At 38.6% G+C, this 22,061-nt stretch overlaps 2 protein-coding genes across 6 annotated transcripts in view; one reads left to right on the top strand and one right to left on the bottom strand.

Moving 5' to 3' along the window:
* Positions 1-117: 117 nt before the first annotated feature.
* On the bottom strand, positions 118-12,742 carry MFAP3 (microfibril associated protein 3). Its single transcript, XM_072400470.1, has 4 exons — positions 12,629-12,742; positions 10,809-10,933; positions 9,347-9,747; positions 118-6,761 (listed from the first exon to the last, which is right to left on the bottom strand). The coding sequence occupies exons 3-4, from the start codon at positions 9,627-9,629 to the stop codon at positions 6,004-6,006; spliced, it is 1,041 nt and encodes a 346-aa protein (XP_072256571.1). The 5' UTR covers positions 9,630-9,747; positions 10,809-10,933; positions 12,629-12,742; the 3' UTR covers positions 118-6,003.
* FAM114A2 (family with sequence similarity 114 member A2) overlaps positions 12,721-22,061 on the top strand; it is a 24,138-nt gene continuing 14,797 nt past the window's right edge. The window contains exons 1-7 of one of the 5 annotated variants that reach the window (XM_072400465.1): positions 12,732-12,857; positions 16,584-16,646; positions 18,713-18,930; positions 19,262-19,355; positions 20,008-20,106; positions 20,978-21,084; positions 21,801-21,935. In XM_072400465.1, coding sequence (XP_072256566.1) covers positions 18,724-18,930; positions 19,262-19,355; positions 20,008-20,106; positions 20,978-21,084; positions 21,801-21,935 — 642 coding nt within the window. In that variant the 5' untranslated portion in view covers positions 12,732-12,857; positions 16,584-16,646; positions 18,713-18,723. Of the gene's footprint in view, positions 12,881-16,583; positions 16,647-18,468; positions 18,561-18,712; positions 18,931-19,261; positions 19,356-20,007; positions 20,107-20,977; positions 21,085-21,800; positions 21,936-22,061 lie in introns of those variants that run through there. The other 4 variants (XM_072400467.1, XM_072400466.1, XM_072400468.1 and 1 more) reach the window with 4 other exon arrangements.

The following is a 22,061-nucleotide window of genomic DNA, read 5'->3' as shown; positions in this document are numbered from 1 at the left end:
ACAGGTCTACAATTTAAACAAAAAAATTTCATGAAAACCTGTGACGCTTTTGGAACAGAAATCTAGAAATCAGTGTAACGCTCAGGTGGTTAATAATTTATGACAATGAAAACAAAATTAAATTTTCAGTTTTAATAGGTCAATTCATGAAAATCCAAACAACAACAAATCTATTCAGAATAATGAACGTGATTCTTTAAGAATACAATAGACGATTGGCAGGTTTTGACAACAGGAAAAAAACACACAAGAGAAGAAATACATAACATTATAATACTGAAATAATGGATCCTTCATTTGCCAGAGTATCTATCACCAGATAAAATTATAAAGGGTAAAAATGACCTCTAGAAGAATAAAACCACCAAAGTCATTGGAATAGTAATTCAGGAAGAAACTATACACGCTACATGTAATTGTATAGCATACAATATTTTACTATTTAATCACAGGTGGCCATAGACAAGCCACATGCATAAATGCCTAACTAAGTATATAGATACAGGAACATATACTGAAGGCCCAATTAGCCCACAAGCTACTATACAGCCTCAGAATTACAGAAGTCCAACAAAGGGATTTCAAAGTATGTGATATCTTAGGACAGATTTAGGTTTTCTAGAATAGTGATTTGAACAACCACTCCCAAAACTATGGACTTAAAAGAGAGAACTGAATGCAGCCTTTAAATAAATAATACAACCAGTCAAAGTACTTGCATTCGACTTGGAAGAAGACTTTTAATCCTGGACATTACCCACTACCAATCACTTGGCAGGTAAATCAGCTCCAAAATATTTATTGTTTGTGTTTTTAGCAGGCCACCTAAAGTTCAGCTTAAAAACAATTAAATTAACAAAAGTCATTGCTCTCCAAGATAACAAATATAGCAGTAGTCTTCAACAATTACATTTGGAAGAGATTATTTGTGTTTAATGTTCCTGGCATGATCACTGAGCACCAACAGTTTTGCATAGCAAAACAGGGTTACTTTAATGGCAGTGCCACCAACTTTTAAAAGACCGTGTTGCAGAATGGAGCACATGCTATGTATATTCCCAATATCCCCTGCAAAAAGAACTTGTAATTATTAGCTATGTGACTGGGACAAAATAAACCGGCAGCCGAGTCATACTATGCAGAGTGGCTTTACAGAAACTCCTCTTTCTTCTAGGCGGTTTGGCCAGGGATAGATTAGATAGCAAGATTTTACCAACAGCACATGGTTATCTATCTCCAGTGTTCCCCCACCTCTTCTCCTTCCATTGCAGCCAACATCAAACTATTAGGTGTCAGCTGGTATTGGAGGGAGTGCCATGGTCATGGGAACCGGTCGCACACTTCAATATATCCAGAAGCACTGGGTATTTTCATGGCTGAAATGAAGGGAGGAGCAGCAGGGAGTTAAGGGAGAGATATCAGTAAGTCAGACTGGCTTAACACAAACACTGCTAATTTGCCCTGAATGGATAAAGATACAATGACCCTTTCCGAAATTAGGACATCAAATCATTGAGTTCTGAAGAGGAAAAAAATTGAGTAAAAGGACCAATTGGTGCCACAGGGTCAGTATGGGGAAGATACATAGAAATAAAAATTCAGCACTTCCACTCAAATATTTATATTAATCAGCTGGCAAACTGCTGCCTTCCTGCATAATTCAACAATCTGAGCACTAACTTGCCAAAAGGATTCTGGCAGCAAAGAAAATGAAAGCTACTGGGCATTAGGAGTTGAAATGTGCTGTACACACAAGCATACACTGAACAGACTACAAGTGAAATTCAGGCATTGTCACCAGCCAAATTACCAGAGCAATAAAACACCTGCTTCTGCTCAGGTCTACATCCAATTATGTTCATCTGGAATGAATACAGTTCTTAATTTCAAAGTCAGTAAATTACTAAGGGTGTTTGGACAACAGCAGAGATGCAGTGAGAACAAACATCTTGAAAACAATGGCAATTAATAAAAAGTTTCTATTATTCTGCATCTCTGTGAACTCGCTGCTTTTTTTTTTTAAAGTTTGAATTAGCTGCTTCTGTGGTAGTTGTTGGTTAAATGATTTAGCTGCTTGCTTCTGCCACATATTTAGATATTGGGGCTTTTAATATCGGAGTTCTCAACCACTTTCAGAAGCTTTATTATGTGAATTCCCTGCTTCACAGAAGGTACTAGCATCCTTACTCTACAGCTTCCCACTACTACAAGGGTAGTGAGGAACATTGTTATGCGAGTTATTGTTAGGAGGGTCAAATATTGTTTTTTATTAATTAGTGCAGCAGCCACCTATAAAATACCCAGCCTCAGCTCTAACTGCACTTTATAGCATGGAGCCGCTTGGAGCAGCACAGGCTCTTTAGAAAAGTCCCAGCAGCATGCAGCATCTAATGCAGATGCCCCATTCAGATCATTCATTGGTCTGGCCTATTCATCATTATTAATCATTGTGGACCCAGCTGTCCACGGGAACATGACTCCAGCTAAAAAAATTGTAGAGCTCAATGGAATGCTTGGGCACCCAATGATTTTAAGAATGGGAAGTTTTTAGGTGGCAGCCTAAAACTGAAGGTAAAGATGGAAGCTGAAGCTAGTCAGGGATGGTAAACGATTAAAGGGAAACTTCACTAAAAGTTGTCTTTATAAAAAAAAACTCCAGTTGTATTAAAAAATGGATATCACAATATAATAGTTACAGAATATAACTGCACATACACAGTTATAAATGCCGTATGTTTAGTACTTGAACTGATTCTATAAGGAATCCAGAAGCGAGTTGTTTCTTTACAACACTGGAACGGACCATTTAATTACAGTAAAATGTTATAGGAATGTATGGACAAAAACTTTTGTACCTATTTAGCAATGGCCTGTTCATTATTTCAAAAGACAAGCAGACCTAGTTTGCATCTGGAGTCCCTGTGCCTTTAGAACGCATGGCCTTTCTGTAGAATACGGGAGACCTAAGCGTTTAAATTTGCCTCTGCCTCCTTTACATTGTCTGGTATTTACAGTAAGTAGTTCGATAAAAATCCTTGCAGTGTATTCGTCAACAGTGTGATTTGGTTATTTGCACATTTCAGCTCTTGCCGCAGACTGAAGGCAAAAATATGTAATAACATTGCAAACCAACTTATAAACTAGTATATACATCTCCATCATTGAATAGTATTTGTACTAATCTGCTGGTAACAAATTATTGTTAGCATTTACGGCTAAAAGTTTTCAAACTATTTAGTACAGTAAAAAAAAATTATTGTACATGCAAAAATAAAATGACTGACTACATAAACTGCAGGTATTTAACTTGAGGTTAAGTATTTTAACTGGTTGCTGTTTTATTGAGCGGATCCATGTTTTGGTATTACACCAGGAAAAACATTTACCACTTACAGAGGAGTGTAGGTACATAAAACATAGAAAATTTTATCTGTCTATGACGCCATATAATCACTTTGAGGAGGTATCTTGTATTCACCAATAGAAGGATGGCTTTACCATTTAATAGGCTATCTACCAGCCCCCCACCGCCACTTATACACCCCATGCCACCTATACCCTCAAATTTGTTTTGCTCAGATCTGCAAAAAGCTCATTTGTTGAGCTGCTGATTGCTAAGAAAAGCACTTTAAAGTTCTGAGCTCGAAGTCTGGAAGGGAGTATAGGTAGAAGGATACTTTAAAGCCAGGTGTCAGTTCATAATTGGAGAATAGCAAGATATATAGCAATACATGAACATTTTCCTATTTTTCTGTCTCTCCTAAAACACCAAAGACCATCTTACTTTTATTTTTTAAAGGTAAAAAGAGGGGGAACAGGTTTACCACCCAGCATTGGAGAACTCAGGAAGGGCTCACAACACTGCTTGAAGTTTCAGTGCAGCAGAGCATTTTTGCCTAGATATACAATTTATATATATTAATTTCTACACAGCTATAAGGACTAGCATGAATACCCACTGGTCAGTCTTTAGGAGCCAAACTACCAGCTCAACAGCCCATTGAAAAGAGGCGGACCTCTATGATCTGTGTGGGATAAGAAGTCTTTCCTGAGCAGATTAATACCACCAGTAATGTCACAAATACTGTGCTCAATCCTGCTAACACTTCTACCTCAGTGCCTGCTAGGGAAGGGGAGTTTGATGTAGCGCAGGAGAACTTTAAGAAAAAATATAAGCAAAATTTAAAAAAAATAATGGTTTGTGCACATTGACTGCGTAAAGTATAAGTTTAAGCTACAACTGGGCTTTAAATCCCATCTGTATGCAAATATCAGTTATTTCTCCCCCCTTCCTAATCTTTGCCTCAATGTTTTTACCTAAATTCACCATCAACATCCATAGCCAGCACCATTTACAGGTGCAGGGGCCTTCCAAATACAGGGCTAACATAATTTCTGCAGAGTCCTTTACTGGATCCCAATTACTGGACAGCTAAAAGGAAATATCTGAAAAAGGATTCTGCCTCTAGGAAACAGAAGACAGAAAACGCAAAACTGGAACCTCAGCTTTAGGGGAGCAAAAACGGTATTTTAATTTATTACCAGCATTCAGAGTATGTTCAAAATTTGTTTTTTTTATGATTATGGCCATTAAACAAAACTACAAAAAGCTGTTGAAAAAAATAAAGTATATCAAAATCAAGGTGCATTATGCTGTGGCTCTTTATTTTGAAAAGAGGTGTAACATCAAATAAAAGACAGAAGCACTTCAGCTGTTTTCGAGCTGAACCACATCACACTGGAAGGTCCCTTTTCTCTAATAGAGATAGTATAGGAAATGCTTAAAAATAAGTACCTCAAAATAGACAGGAAAGACAGTAAAGACTGAGGCTTTGTTGTAAATCTGCTGTTTCTGAAGGTGAAAACTTAATATATATAATACCAATTTCATAAGCTATGTTTAAATTTACATAATGTAAATAAGCATTTGCTTATATACAGTTTTATGACCTCGCTTCTGCTTAAAGTGGACCTATAATTAAATAAATGCTGCTATGTATGTACATATACATATGCTAAGTACATGTTGCTATGTTACAGTCATACTGGGATGGATAAAATAGTGGAACAAAAGAGAAACATTTTTCTTTTCCTGAAAAAAATAAAATACTCTGGGTGCTCCAAAGTGTGATGTGATCAGAAGCGGAGGCATTTACTCAGGTGATCTATGCTAAATAGGAGGATCAGTGTTCAATGGCTTATCCTTTCAGAAGAAATCATCTGATCAAAGAAAAAAGAAGCTCCTCTCTTGCTTCCTATTTATCCATTCCATTAAGACATGTTTATAGAAAAAAATGTATATACAGCCCTTGAATGCTAATAAAGATGGGCTCCCGTTGTAGTAAAAAATATGTATTTGAAGTGACATGGCACATTTTTTTTAAACAATTGAATCAAGTTGAAAAAAAAATCCAATAATCTGTAGCAAGCTTGAAGTGTCAGTCCACCCAAATGTGACTTCGGATTGGCAATATCTTCAATATTTCATTTTCTTTCACTGCTGTGGGGTCCCACATCTTCAGCTATACCCGAAGAAGACTTATTGATGTTTTCCATGATGTAAAATAAAATGAATAAATGAAAGTGACGGATCCCTTCATAACTGCAGCAGCCAGAGGTCATACTGGGACTGTAGGTGCACATTATTAACAGAGGCCTGGACAGATAAAACTAACCTGAAACCAAAACTTTATTGTTTTGGATAAAATGTTGATGGTTTTTTTTTTTTTGCCTGTTTCTAACATTCACATTCTGTATTTGTCCTGACAGTCATAGGAAAAATCCTGAAATGTGTAATTGGAAAAACCAATGGAATGGAAACATTTTCCCATTGGGGTACTTTTGCCATGCCAAAAGGGGATTTTCCCTACTTTTGTGCTACTTTCTGTTGTGTACAGAGAAATAGGAATCAATTCTTTATCTCTATAGCCTAGAGCAAAGTTTGAAATATCAATTTGGGCTGGAAGGTCTAATGTTAGAAAAAAAAAATAAAAGCTAGTGTAGTCACACACTGGCTTCTGGCGCCCTGTCTTGATCCACTATAGGGATCACTTCCTCGGGGCATGCTACATTAGGACACTCCTGAGAATGGTTGGTGTTGATGCTCTGAGTCTCAAACTGAGGATGAACAGACACATTAACCGCAATCTCCTGGCCTTGGACTGAGCTGTTCTCAGAGTCACCAGTTGGAGATCCGCTCCGAACCATACTGGGACTGATAGTAAAGATCCCAGAACCGTGCTCCTTATCCACCTGATCGGGATCATCCAATCTCACTGCTTCAAACATCTCCTCCATAAAAGCTCTGCAGTTAAATATGAGTGGGGGCAGAGGAATACTTCTGGCCAGTTCTTCTATGTAACGGGCAAATTCCATGGTTTTGAACTGAGTCACCTTGGCCAGCTCCAGAGTCTTAGTAGAGGTGATAATTGGAATACGTTTGGCAATTTCAAAGGCCTTTTGGAGCTTTTCAGCCCCCTCCGTGCGGAAGAAGTCATTAATAGCTTTCTCTGTCTTTCTCAGGTGACTGCTCATCATGCAGAGTCGTGTGATGTTAAGAATCAGTGTGATAGTAAAGGTAACCAAGCAGACTATCATGTAGTATATGCCCATATCACCAGAGGTAAAAGTCACCCGAAGAGTAACGGTGTAGAAGGAGGTGCCATTAACAACTGGACACATGCAGGTATATCGGCCTCGATCAGCAAAGCTTACACTTGTAATGTTAAGGGCCCCAGTGGAAGAGATCAGCCATTTCCCTCCTGTAACCAAAATAAACAGAAACATAGGAGACTGTGAAAGTAAATCAAAACCTTTAAAACTTTATGTATATTTTATAGAAGTTTTTTTAACTTCTTTTAATCTGCAGCATTCAGTAAAATTATACTTGTTACCCCTGCCATGAGGGAGCTTCCTTGGGCACTCCCTGTTAATAGGGGGACAATGCTTGTCACCTTATCATTGGCTTCCATACAAAATGGAAGCTTCCATACAAAAAGTGGCCATTTTAACGCACATTAGACAGGCATGGTCCACTGTTGCCACCATAAGACCCATTGCTCTACGAAATGCGATACATGCAAGCAAAAAGTAACTGAATGAGATCAGCAGCCCTGAGATACAATAAAGGATAAAAAAATATTTGATTTGACACAGATTAAAGTGGTTTTACTGCTTGCAAAGTACTTCAGTGTCTAAAGCCTGGTAAACTTTACAGGCTGAACAGGTGAACTTTAAAGGGATGTATAGTATTCCCTGAAACATTTGCAGCTACACAGAAAATGACCATGTAAAATCTAAAACGCACCAACCAGATTACAAAAAAAAAAATAAATAAATAAAGTAAATAGTCCTGAAAATTGTATCCTAGTTTATTCTTTCCCTCAATCCTACAATGCAAATACTTGCTATTGTTTTATCCGCTCACAGATCAATTTACCATGCTGCTGTATACATAGTACCAGCTCTATTCTCAGAGGCAAGAAATAAGTTGGATCAAGTAAATTGCCAGCTGACTGCCATGGGTTAAATCATTATCTCACTACCTAACCTATTTAGGAAACATTCCTAAGGGGAATGATGGTAATCTCAGGATATAAATTTGCTCAGCCTAATAACGATTCTTCTGTATGCGCATCACTAACTAGGAAGCCAGTCAGATAAAAAGCACTGTAGCAAATTAAAATACTAGGACTGCGGCAATGCTTTGAAATGACTCATTATTTTAGCTCATAAATGCATTGTCCAGGAATTACAAGAGTTCTGGATCACCTCCATGAATTAAATCAACTGTATTAGATCAAACTCTATCGGAGACTTGGTGCAACTCCAACTAACCTAAATGGCCTGTATAGTGGTATGTTTTAAATTTTTTTTTCTTGGGACTAAAATTCTGCTTGTACAAGTTTTATCCACCTTTACAAGGCAAAATCAATAAATACTTCATTCTACACATATTTCACAACAGGCCACATACAGTAATGGCCTTTTTATGCAACTGCAGATCTCCATGAAGACAATTTGCCAAGAAATTACTAATTTTCTGTTTTGGGCCAGGCGTGCTGTGATTCCTTACCCCCAACGCTAGAGCTATATGGGTGATATTTATTAGTCCAGTTGTCCAGTTATAATGCTAAGTGGGTAATCAGCAAGGCTATATACCAAAACAGTCCAACTTCAGCCCTCCAGGGCCAATCTCCACATACATTTTTAATATTTTGTCTAATTTTTAATTTTAAGTTTAAAAGTGTGGTTTACAAAAAAAAGTGACTGTTTATATATAACTCATGGCCTGTGTGTGACCCCAAAGGACCATAGTTGGGCAGCTCTGCCCTTTATATATGGAATTCACTTTGTAGAAGAACACCGTGTGCAGAAGTTTACAAGCGTATAGGTAGTATACATCTGAAGGGATAATGGCACTACAGACAAGGCCACTGGTGTGGCTTTTTTTGTCTATTGCAATCCTTATTATTGTAGTTAAAGAAATGGGCAGAGGGAAGGGCTGATGCTTTGCCTAGGACCCAAAGCTGTAACCGGACCCTGGCTATCATGTTTTGTAATTGTGTTGCACTTTGAAAGAAAGCCATTCAACTGCATGGAACTAGACCAGCAGGGGAACATATTAGAAAATTCAGAATGGAATTCTGAATCAGGAAAATTTTACAATGTGATTCAACACAACACATTGCCAAGTAAATGCTTTCTGCATGTAGGGGAGTAGTGTTAATTAGCCTCCTAATTAACTTAATATGGACGTCTAAACTATAATTAGTGCTCAAACATTCTGCCACTTTTCACCAGTCAGTCAGTTTAAACTGTTCAGCTCTGTGCAAGCCTCACAGTGCCACACTGCAAGAATATATGAATGAAGATTGCACGGGTTATGTTGAATTGGTCTGATGTATAAACAAGTTCTCCATATGTTATTATGGATATTATACTAGAGGACAAATCCGAAACGTGTCACCTGCCCTCTAGTGAACTTTTCAAAGGACTAAATAGAGAGCTCACTTAATCCAATCAGAGTTAGGTCCACTGAAAAGTCCTGGACCTATCTGCATAAACAAACTCAAAAAACTAATATTTATCAGGGTATCTAGTTCTGGGTGAAATAGGCATCAGAAGAAGCCCTGGGAAACTCTAGTAAACTAGGATCTGACAACTTTGTTCACATGAACTGCCTTGTTACATGTGTTATATTCATCTTTCCAACAAGCCAATGGACACTACTTGGGAATCAAGAGAATACTGTTGGATGTTTTGGCAATGTGGCATAAACTTGTATCCAATTATATTCAAAAAAATAAAGCATAAGTATACACATCTTAATTTTATTTCATCTTACCTCCTTCCACCTCTCCAAGCGGATGTCCCTTGGAGTTAAACCACATGACATCTCCGTTCTGGCTGGCATTAAGGTTACACTCTATGACCGTGCTGCTTCCTTCTTTGGCTATCTGGTCTCGATGGGCTGGAGAGTTTGCGGAGATCTGCAGCTGAGCATGCAAGGAGGCATTGTGGAGACTAAGGATCTGTGTGAAATTTTCTCTGCTCTGTGCAATGCAAATAACATTGCAGAGCAGGAAGAACAGGGTCCTTAAACAAAGGCAGGAAAAAGATCTTCCCATTTGGCCTTACAAATAAAGACATATATTCCAAGGCAGAAGTTTCAAAGACAAAAAGCTTCTCTCATCTGACACTAAGCGGTTGATTCATGGATTTTTCCAACATTGTATAGCTCCATTCCTGTAAAAAAAAAAAAGCCAAGAATTTTAAAAACAGTGTCAATCACACATTACAACAAAGTAATCTTGGTCAAACCATATACTTAAACCTGGCAATGAGCGCGGTGAAAAACAAGTCACACAAAAGCTAGTTAGACCAGATTAGACCAGACTTGATAGCATAATGTCAGCAGTTTCATTGTGATCATCCGGTGACTGCCTGAAAACTACTAAAATAGCTCCTGAAATATTAAATGTATGCAGCTGCTTTAGTGTTATTTTAGATAAGTAGAATCTTGCTGGCAGTCCATTATAAATTATGTGCACTTCTTTTGCAGCTGGAAATCTGCACTATTTAATACTTGCTACAACTCCAGAAACTCATTTAGGTTCTGTAAAATCAGCAGAAAAATGTATGTTTTAAAATCTTGTTTTCATTAAAATGTAAACAAAATGAGAACTTATTGATCACAGGATACTTAACCACCTGGGCGTTACACTGATGTCTAGATTTCTGTACCAAAAGTGTTACAGGTTTTCATGAAATTTTTTTTTTTAAATTGTAGACCTGTAAGAACGATCGTGTCGTTACCTCTATGTGCAGGATCGGTGCTATACGATCGTTCGTGTATATCGTGCAGGAACGTTCGTCGTTCGTTTTCCGACGATAATAATTGGAAGTGTGTACGTAGCTTTAGATTGGGCGATCACAGAAGAGCAGAGTCTGCTGGAGGGAGGAAGATAAAGTACTTTTTATTGTTTTCACAGATAAAATAAATCCCAGTAGCAGGGTTGCTTTTAAAGCTGACCTAAACTCAAAGTTTTTACTTTACATAAAATGGTAGATAACCCATTCATATAAAATAAAAATATTATTCTTTTTTTTACTGCAACACAGTGAAATAATGGGCAATGGGAATAATGGGCACATGGGAACCTACGCCATGTTCCCCAGGAGGCTGCTCCTTCTGCGAATGCCTGATCTGGAATCTGAGCAGAATGGGCATTTCCCTACACTGAGGGGAAAGAGATGCAGATTGGCAGTAAGATTGGCATTTTTTTCCTTTATAGTGGCTACATCACCTGATCTGGTGCCTGTGCGGTGTGAGATTGGGTGAAGAAGGCTGAAGATGCCAATGCTTCCTCTGTACCGGAACGAAGGAGAATTCCAGGACCGATTGAGGAGTTCTCCAGCACATTCGAGGGATCTGGGGATTTAAAGGTAAGTGATTAGGTAAGGTGTGATTTTTAAGTTCTGCTTTAACCTTTCCACAAATGATGCTGTTTTTTAAAGTAGAATTACACAGAATTAGTAACTTCAAAAAACAAAAGGCCTGACCTTCCCGATGGTGACCAAAGCTGCACTGCTTCCCCCTCCTTGCATTACAGGGACTACAAAAGGCGGAGACCAGGTCACAAATAGCTGCTTCTGCTGATTGTATTTGACGCGTATAATGTATATTATATTATTACACCGCATATATCTGTGTAGAGCAGGGGTGTCAAACTCTGGCCCGGTACATCATTTTTTTTGGCTCCCAAAAGAATTCCTAACCCCCCTAACTTTCTAATTCTGTTCATATTGCCACACAAAAAGCGTTACATTTTTTTGCATAACTTAGGCATAACTCACAGAAATATGTGCAAACTTTAATAAATTCAAAAAATGTAATAAAACACTTTAAATAACACAAAAATCTGTTAAAAAATTTTTAAAAAAATTGTGAAACGTAATATAACTGTACAGTAGCACATATAACATATATAGAATAATCATATATAATTAATATAAAGATTTTTTTGTATTGGACTCAATACAGCTATTTTGTATCGAATACAATAGAAAATTATTTGAATTTACTGCTGCTCCTTTTGCCTGCACTGATGTCACCGGGAAATCCCGGAGATCGTCTCTGCAGTCGCCGGCTGGAGATCGGAGGAGGAGGACGTGTCCCCAGGACCTGCAGGGACCAGCAGAATGCCAACAGAACAAGGTATTTTTTTTAATGTTTTAAGCAACCCCGAGTGTGACTACCGGGATTATCGCTTTTTGCATGGAAAATCCACCCCGAGTCACACTCGGGAATACCGCTAGGGGGGTTAATATGAATTGCGGCTGGCCCGCCACTACTGCAATCTGTAGTAACGCTGGGCCAGCTGCAATTCATATTAAGCTGCTGTTCTATATATGGGAGTACAATGCGGCTACTACAATTCCCGGCATCTCTCACTTCTATAGACCAGCGGCCCCTCTGCCTATGTGTGGCCCCGCATTTTATAGATGCAAATGATGGCAGGAATTGTAGTAGCAGGTTTGTGTTTATTGAACAGCAGCCTATGTGTGGACCCTGCAGAGTTTATACTGACAGGTAAGCTCAATAATCAGGAAATATCAGGATTATTATCAGGAATTATCATAGAGCTATTACTATATTACTTGTTTTACTGTGCCAGAGAATGCAATGTGAATGCAGCAATTCATTTGGTTTCACATTGCATTCTCTGGCTAAGTAAAACAATTAATGTCAATAAGAAGAAACAAGAAGACATGAGAAGAGCATGCAGTAATATGCAGTGGATTGATTTAAATAATTTAGATGATACCACTGCATATTACTGCATGCTTTTCTCATGTGGTCTTTTTACTTCCTATTGAGATGAAAAATGTTTTTTCAATAAATTTCAAGTTTGGCCCGCGACTTAGTCTAAATTTTTAATTGTGGCCCTCTGTGTATTTGACACCCCTGGTGTGGAGTCCGCTTCAATGTATCCTGTACCAGCACTTCCTGCATAATGCCGAGCACTCAGTCGCATCCGTGCATTGAGTAATAAACACCCAGCGCTGCTCAATATAAGTTCTGAGACTCATAATTGTGTCTCCCCCGGTTCGCGGCTTCTCTTACCTGACAAAAACAATCACCTCATCCGCGACCACACACAAACCCTCTGCGCTCAGCTGACAGCCTGCTCCCGGAAGCGCTGGCCTCTCTGATATCACTTCCGGGGCGGACTGACAGCCTCGCTGACCCCGGTGGTGCTGGGTTACTGCGAGTGACGTGGCGGCGTAAGCTCCCCTATTCTTGGTGACGTCATCGCGGAGGGGATCCCGGCCAGCTGCTGCTCCTTAGACAGGTAGCGTCACCTGCGTGCGTCTGGTGAGGAACTACGAGTCCCAGCATGGCCAAACATCCTCTGCCAGGGCTGTGTGTGGGCATCATTTCCAATGGCTGACTGACTGACTGACTGACTGACTGACTGACTGACATTACCTTTTCATATGTGTGTCTGTATGTATGCATGGTGTGCATGTGGCAGGTATTATAAGTGTTATATTAAATATTATATTTATTCGAACAATTAAATAGGCCATATAGGGACATAAAGCATTGTTAGCAATACCAGGGACACACTGACACCTAGAAATGTATTTTTTATACTTGTACAAACAACAAACAAAATTGCAGCAGGTCAGAAGAGGATCAACTGCAGGTCAAATGCACCTGCCTGTGAATTCTGAATGATTTTAGACGTTCCATAGCTATCAGCCCTAAGCTCCTTGCCTCCTTAGGATCAGATGGCAGCAATTTCTGTTGTCTCACATGTTACAATGTGATTGTACAATCTGCTGTAGATGTGTCCGCTTAGTATGGGATGTGTATAGTGATTATAGATGTGATGACCACAGAGGAACCCGTTATACTGTGTGCTTCATCCCCCATCTCTTAGATTGTAAGCTCTTCAGGGCAGGGTCCTCTCCTTCTCTTGTCTGTCATTTGCAACCCGCATTGAATGTACAGCGCTGTGTAATATGTTGGCGCCATTTAAATAATGTTTAATAATAGTTTATTAATAATACTCAGCTGTCCCTGTTCCCCTGCAGGGCGCCACCATCTTTTTTCTTGTAGATGATCTTTGGCCATCTTGACATACGTTCATTATTCCCAGCATATGTAAGAGAAGGAGAGATTGCCGAGTTTCCCATTGCTCAGCAATCAGGCAGGTAAGGACAGTTATTGCAGAAGGAAAATCGCCTGACCTTTCCGGCCATAACCTCCTGCCTGATCGCCATTGTTCTAAGTGGGACTGTAGTTCTGGTTTCATCAGTTTCATTCTTTGTTGGGTTTCAAAGCTGCTGGTCCACTTCATGGACTCCAGTGATGGCCGTATCTCATTTCTGATGGTGGAAACAATGAAGCAGACAGAAAATGGGAAAGGAATAGAACTATTTACAAAGAATTTTGCTGGCTATGTCCTCCTTTCCCTATTTCCTATACAGGTGTTATGGGGACAGGGAGTCAGGGAAATGTCGCCATTCAGGGTACATGATAGAAAATTTTGTATAGGAGAAAAAGAGCAAGAAATGGGATTATTCTGCAGACTATAAAAAGAATGAATTAGCTGGAGCAAGGCTTTAATTAGTAACTACGTGTGTCATCTGTCTGGCTGTACAGTATGAGGAAATTGTGTAAATAATGAGTTGTCACTAAACATTACAAATCCTTTGGCAGGTAAAGCAATAAACATATAACTATATTATCTGTGCATTAAGCTGTGTGCCTGGAGTTCTGCTTATAATTGTGTTATTTTTTATTGATTTTATACAAATAAAAAATTATTATTTGCGGGTATGACAAAATTTACTTGGCACTGTAGGGATAACTGTATTTAGTATGCCAGGGAAAGGCAACCTTCAAATACCTAAAGCAGTGCCGGGTTTTTATTGCAGAACATTGAATATTTCATTTACTTTCTAACCTACAGCAGAAATAAATCTGAGCCTTTTCTATGACAATGGTTGCAGATATGTTTAGGTGATTTTGAAAATTTTAAAATTAAATTTATTTTGTATGATATTCTGCTACCTACCAATAGCTTAATAATGAGAGGTCTTGGCCTGGCTTGTCACGTGGTAGGATGTGGGGCAATTTAGGGAGGGAGAAGAAATGTGGATTTGTTTTTCTAATTATAGTGTATGGGAATGGGGCACAAACAAAAGCAACCTAAATTACCTTCTACCCTTCTGGTATAGCAGTTACTCAGGGTTTTTAAATATACCTGCACAGTCCAATAGGTCTTGGAGTTTGACCATATGCCTTCATCTAACACAGTGGTCCCCAACCTTTCTGACAGCAGGGCCCGGTAACATAGAATAAAATTTTGCTGCGGCCCGGTGTATGTACAGCTTACACTACTCCGCTATTCTCAGCAGCTCGGCCTCCTGTCAGGACACTGGCTGAGAATAGCGCAGTAGTGTAAGAGTGCTGGGGTGCTGTCAGGTGGCAGATCTGCTGGGAATGGCAGAGAAGTGTAAGCCTTACATACATTGCTTTGCCTTTCTCATCATCTCCTGTGTAAGCAGTTTGAGGATAGCCGCCCGCGCTTCCTGCTCATTGTGCTCCTACTGTCACTAGTTTTAGGGCAGTGTAAGGAAGGCGCTACTGCTGTCATTTTTGGCCCCCATTTCACCATCCACAAACTGGCACCAGTTCGTGGCCTGGGGGTTGGGGACCACTGATCCTAAAGACCTGGTCAGATACTCCCCCTCACTTTCTCCATCCTACAAGGGTGCATGGGAACATTTGTGTTGAGGGATAGGACTGTAATTCATCCATGTCAGCACAGAACTATGGAGTGGCTCTGGAGTAGTAGGTTTATTTCACTAAAATAGAAAGAGAATTTATATTATTTGTTATTGTTTTTTCACAAATACAGATTCATTACATGGTGCACCCATTATACCAGGTTCCCAGAGCATTTCTAAGAAAACAGCAAGCTATAGCTGTTGGTCTTTACGTCCTCTCTCTTTCACTAAAACTTCCTTCAAAGTTGACAAGTAGCAGGGAGATAAGTTCTTGTCTAGGTTTTTCAGTTGTGTTCATTATTATTATTAATATTAATAATAATAAACAGGATCTTTATAGCGCCAATATATTACGCAGTGCTATACATTAAATAGTGGTTGCCAATGACAGATGAATACAGACAGTGACACATGAGGAGAGGACCCTGCCCCGAAAAGTTTATTTATATAGCGCTAACATATTACACAGCACTGTACATTAAATAGGGGTTGCAAATGACAGACAAATACAGACAGCAACACAGGATGGGAAGGACCCTGCCCGGAAGAGCTTATTTTCAATAGCGCCAACATATTACGCAGCGATGTACATTAAATATGGGTTGCAAATGACAGACAAATACGGACAGCGACACAGGAGGAGAGGACCCTGCCCCAAACAGCCTATTTATATAGTGCCAACTTATTATGCAGCACTGTACATTAAATATGGGTTGTAAATGACAGTTCATTGATTTCTTCTTGAGCTATTTAATTCTTTAAACTACAGTTTATTTAAACACAGCAGCTAAGAACACACAGGCAAGCATGTAAAAATGAGCCCAGAGCTCCTTACTATAAATATAGATATAAGATAGTTATAGGTAATATTTCAAATGTAACTGGCTAAACAATGAAGAGTATTTCTAGTGCTGGACATATACAGAACATATACACAAAACAGTGTTAATTTCCTCTAAAGAAGAGAAACATGGGACATGTTTCTGGCCTCTTCCTGAGAATGCTAGTTTCCTGATGTTCTCTAGTTACTATACTTTCTAGATAATTGCCACGAGACAAGCAAGCAGTAGGTGAAGTCAGAATCCCCAAGCTGCCTGCTTTTTATTTCAGTATAAGAAGTGAGTCCATAAGCCCATGCATATCTATCATGAGAGGTTTCTTTTTAAGGATTCATCACTGCAGAATATGCTGATCAGCAGGCTGTTGCCGATGAAAGATGAAATTTAAAATTTTTTTTTTTTATAATTCATGTAATACTTTTTTACTTTATGTTTCAGATTACAAACTTCTGTGTGGTATTCAGCAGCCATTTTTAATTCTTTTACATATTCTGTTTAGCAGTAAGTATATCAATAGTTTAAAGACATTGTCTAATTTTATTTTGTCCCAGTAATTTGCAACCTCTGTGATTCCACTTTTAAACTGCACAAAAATTAGCTACAAGGTAGTTATTAGGTAGAAAAGTCTTCCACCAAGTAAGGCCGCACTGGTATCCCATTCCACTCGCATGTAACATGCAGGGCATGAAGTGTGACTTCAATAGGTGAGAGTTGCAGAATATAAGCATGTGCTTCTAGAAGTCCAGGAGAAAAATAATGCGAGATTTGCAAGAGATTTAGTTTGCATACCAGCTACAAGAAAATATTCTTCTTTACCATTGCCAGCTTCCATCTGAAAATCTAGCTGCCTAGCTTTTTCTGGCTTAAGTACATCTGAACTACAGGTCCAAAACAAGACTGGGAAATAAAAGTCAGAAAAGAAGTTAAAAATCTTTTTCTGTGTTTTTGTTTTTGAGTTAGTAGGTTTTAAAAATGCCACAACACACCACAGGAAATAAAAGCTTCTCATCATACTTCAACCTTATGCTTGTTTATAGTCCAGCATTGGTCCACACTAGATTTGAATGATGCACAGCATCCTTTAGCCTTCTGTCCTGAACATTCCCATTTGAGATTTTCCACTTCTCCAGGCTCCACTCACAGGGTAAATGCTGGACTGATGCTGACATTAACATTCTATAAAGCAATTTGGACCTCCACTGAAACAGTGAAAGGGCAATGTCTGGCCAGGACAGTCTATAATATGAATATCCGGAAAGGTACTTTAAGAGGGGAAGGGGCTTTCTGTCCTGGGGATAGACTTTAAAAATGATATCTCTTATTGTTCATCCATAGAATATGGTGATGGTGGCAGCTATCGTATGTGTCCTAGGTCAATGACTTGAAAAGCATTTCCACAAAGGGCACAGAACTAGGAGTTTCAAAAATACAGATATGTGATTAAAGGTCATATATATTTATTAGGTGTACTTTAACATTTTCACTTCCAGACCAATTTTTCCATTTTTCATTTGGTAAAATAAATTTTTAGCCTAAACATTAGCTAAAATTATATATTATTAAAAGCAGATGACCTGTAGCATATAAAGTTGCATGCAGGGAAGTTCCCAAGTTTCAAGTTTTAAAGCAGAAGTAAACTCACCTTCCCCAGATTTCATGATCCTTGTGAAGGTTGCCTGGATTGGGTGCTGCCCCGTCCTTTTATCCATCTTTGTGCTGGGCGGTGCCATCTTCTTTCCTCTTCTTCTGCCTACGTCACCTAATCTCACACTGCGCAGGCTCGAGATCGGGTGACATAGTCTCTGGTAATTGGGGAAAAAAGCATCAATCTCACTACGCATGCATGGGATCAACATTTTTTCTACCCATTGAAAATAAAGCACCTTCTGCGCATGTCCAATCTCAGAGAAGCCAGGAGGAGCAGCCAGAAGCCTCCTAGGATGCATGACCTGGGTATCCCAGGAAGCTCTGCACTCTGCACTGTCTTTTAGGACAGAACAGAGGGGCTTCACTTTTTTTTTTTTAAAGGGTTTTTGTTTTACCTTACATAAAAGAGTTGTCTGTCTTTTTATGTAAAGTAAAAATTTTAGTTATGTAATAGTCATTTATTGGTGGCAGGTCCTTTATCTGTTAGACTCCAAATGTCTTTTGCTCTGTGCCGAAATGGACTTCAAACAAGGCAGAAAAGAAAAAAATAAGCTCCATGTAAGCTCTAAATTGATCTTGTCGATGCTTTAAAACAAAGCTAAGGGCTCCTCCTCCTCCTCATTCGTGTCACAGGACTAGAGTCTGGTAAATTGAAGCACACATTGTTTCATAAGAGAAGGAAGACGATAGAGTCTGATGCTACCCTATGTCCTAGAATACTAGGTATTTCCCTGTTCTATGGGAGCAAGCAGAAAATAAATACAAGCAGTAGGTGGAACTTTTTTCTTTATCTTGTTTGGGAAACAAAGGGAAAACTTTCATGTTTAGAAGTCTTTACATGCATTTGATCCTCATTCATGGCTTTATTTAAAAATGTCTATTTGTTTAAATATATTAATTCATTATTTTTTTTCCCCCAGATGTTTTGAAAATGTCTAAGAAGGACAACTGTGAAACCCCAGGGGACCTCAGCAAGCCCCAGGAGGAACTGACTGCTCAGCCTAAAGACAGTAGCCCTGTGGAGGAGAAACCTATAGTCACCGAACCTGTGACCATAACTCGGAAACGCCCGGAGTCAAAATCCAGCAGTCTGTCCATAGAAGAGGAAGAAAGTCATACATCAGACAAACCAGAGCAAGTATGGGGATAAAAGAGATGATTTGGTTTTTTTGTTTAAAGTCCTAATCTTGTTTGCATTCCATTTTAATTAGCTAAACAGATAAAAAAAACTGGTATGATTGGAGATTACAGACTGCATGGAGATTAAAGGTCAAAAGGACTAGGTCCATACTGATTGGAAGTTTATTGCTGTGTTGTAGGGGTATCATACATGTAAATATGTAGTAGCTACATAGTAGCTAACTATCATTTCCCTAGTTTATTGAATTAAATATCCCTCAGATGTTTATCAGAATTAGTAAGTATAGTTAATATGTAGTCCTTTATCTGCTCACCTGTTTCTCTTGCAGGACTCTGCTGCCAAATCCCCATCATCTTGGGGATACTGGGGAAGTTGGGGAAAATCTTTAATATCTACGGCTTCAGCCACAGTAGCCACTGTAGGTGAGTATTTGTATCTAACCATAAAACACGTGGTAATCCTTCCACTGCGTGTATCCATTTATAAGCAGGACAAAGAAGCAGACTTGCATGTTCTTTTGCTAGCAGTACATGGTTACACTCTCCATTTCTTGCAGCTATTGAACTTAAAGAAAAAGCCCAGTTGATCTAGTTGTAAAGGAGTATGTGACTCCCCTTCTTCTCATAGGTCCCTGTCCTATCATTCATTCTATCAATAACTGACCCCCTCCCATTGTGATATTGTATGCAGAAGAATATGCATGCCTAAAATGATGGGTTTGCCAAGTATTATACAGTCTGTATTGGGAATCTCCCTAGTCTTCTAGAATGCCATTGGCATATGTGCATTTTAAATTCTGTCTTAATATCACCATTCTGTAATTCACCACACAGCAACAGAATGAGGAAGAGGGGGCAGCACTCTAAGCAAACCAGAGCTATATCTTTTTATATTTCAATTGTACATTTAACTGCCTACTTTAATATCTAAGCAAATAGCATCTTTATACTGAGTAGTTTGTAAACAAATTACATAATAGCTAAACATATTAGCTTTTAGGTGCACTTAGAAAATGTGAAGTAAACATTTAAATATATTATATATCATTAATAAATAATACATTTCCTTTAACAGGTCATGGAATCAGTACAGCTATTGAAAAGGCAGAGAGCACTCTGGGAGTTCCGAGTCCTGTAGAGCTGTCATTTAGAGACCAACCTGAAGTAGCAGAAGGCAAGTAAAGACAATTTTTATTAATGACGGCGTAATATTTCAGATATTTCATACACAGGAAAATGCATTTTTTTGAGAACATGACACCAAAATATCTATATTCTAGGAATGTGAATACAAAGGTTCCCCCAGCACTCAGTCCCCAACAAATAATTTGATTCAAAATAGAAGTCTCAGGCCTGCAGATATTTGTGAAAGTAGATTTAAACCCTAACTGGGTTACTTTTAGTTTGCTAACACACACCGTGTACCATAAAGACAGTTTCTTTCTTTAGGTGCATTCTGGATGTTTGACATTATTATTTATTATAATATTATTATTATACCATAAGCTATCTTTTAATGTACAGCTGCTTGCTAGAAGTCAAGCTGGGAAAGTCATGTTTGTGTCTGAAAATGTGGACATTGCACCCCTGCTTTCACCCATGCATACATATTTTATGACAATGCATTTCATTTGCAGCCGTGCAATAACAAGTCATTTAATTTATTATCCGTTCCTGAGCTCACAAATTTTGACTATTTTGGCTAATTAGGTCCAGATTCTCACTGGCACACTTTAAAATGTTATAGAAAGCCATCTAAGAGGAGTGGAGGTTGTTATAGCCACAATGGCCAGAAAGGGCAGCTTCATCCTAATGCTGTGGTGTAGATTCTTGGTTTTGTAAATTGGTGCCTAGCAAGATTGAGTGCTGTGGAAATTTTTTTTCCTAAAAAAATAAATGCTCATTCTACAGTTCTGTACAAATACACTTGAATAGAAGCCAATTACCTTACCAGTATGTTTTACTTTGTAAAAGGAAACAGGAGCATGTGAAGAAGATTTCACATTTCTACATTCAAAATTAGGTCACACTATTTCCTTTTACAGATGCCAGTACCAGAGAGAGTGCCGAATCCACAGAGGGTGAAACCTCATCACCAATTTCAGGAGCTTTAGGCTTCCTTTCCAGTATTTCCACTGCTGTGCAGAGTACAGTAAGTCTCCTTATACTACCTACTGAAAGATGTAATGATATTGAAACTAAGTTTGCATGGACCCTATCTCTTACTTGAATTTTATTATCACATTCATTCAACATGTTGGAAGATACCTGGAAGCCTCATTTTTTATCCTTTGCTATGTTGTAACGACTGCTAAGTTGGATTTTGTGATTCAAGCTTTACTTACTGGCCATAAGCAAAAAAAAGTTTTCCCCACACTCATCTCAGACCCATCTGTAACTACTCCTAAACATTTTTTTTAACTTTGTCCTTTGGAACAAGATATACTGCCAACTAAGTCCATTGTCAGTGGCTTCCTGGGTGTGGGGTACTGCAAATCCATCACCCAGGAGTGCCAAAGCTGGCAGGATGCCAGATAACCAATACCAGGTTTTAGGTGAGCAAAAATTGTTTTTTTTTTTTATTATTATGGTAGTGTTCAGTTAGATGAGAATGTGAAGGAGGTTTGTATCTAAGAGATCAACTTAAAAATGAATCTCTCATGGAAAACTTTTTTCAGGTAAACAGGGAAATTTTATGTCAGCTTTTTATTTTATTTCCCTCTGGTAAGTATTTTGTATAGCAGTGACGGAGTCACTTTTTTGTTGGTACTGAGACATAAAACAGTTGCCAATTCTGCTTTCTGACCTTTTTTACAATCTGCTCAACCATAAATGTACCTTCATTGTTATCGTTATGTTCTTCTTTAGGGGAAGACTGTTATCACAGGGGGGTTGGATGCCTTGGAGTTTATTGGGAAAAGGACAATGGATGTGATTGCAGAAGGAGATCCAGGATTCAAGAAGACCAAAGGACTAATGCACAGGAACACTACTCTGTCACATGTAAGCCATGACATTTACATTGTAAATATTTTGGAGACACAGCTTGCTAAAAGTAGCCTTCTGTACAAATAGATGTATGCTATTTTGTTATGGTATGAAATAAAAAAATCTTAAAAATCATTTTAG

This window comes from Pyxicephalus adspersus, chromosome 2 (assembly GCF_032062135.1).
Source record: "Pyxicephalus adspersus chromosome 2, UCB_Pads_2.0, whole genome shotgun sequence".
Classification (NCBI taxonomy): Eukaryota; Metazoa; Chordata; class Amphibia; order Anura; family Pyxicephalidae; genus Pyxicephalus; species Pyxicephalus adspersus.
This window is presented reverse-complemented; position numbering and strand designations above follow the sequence as displayed.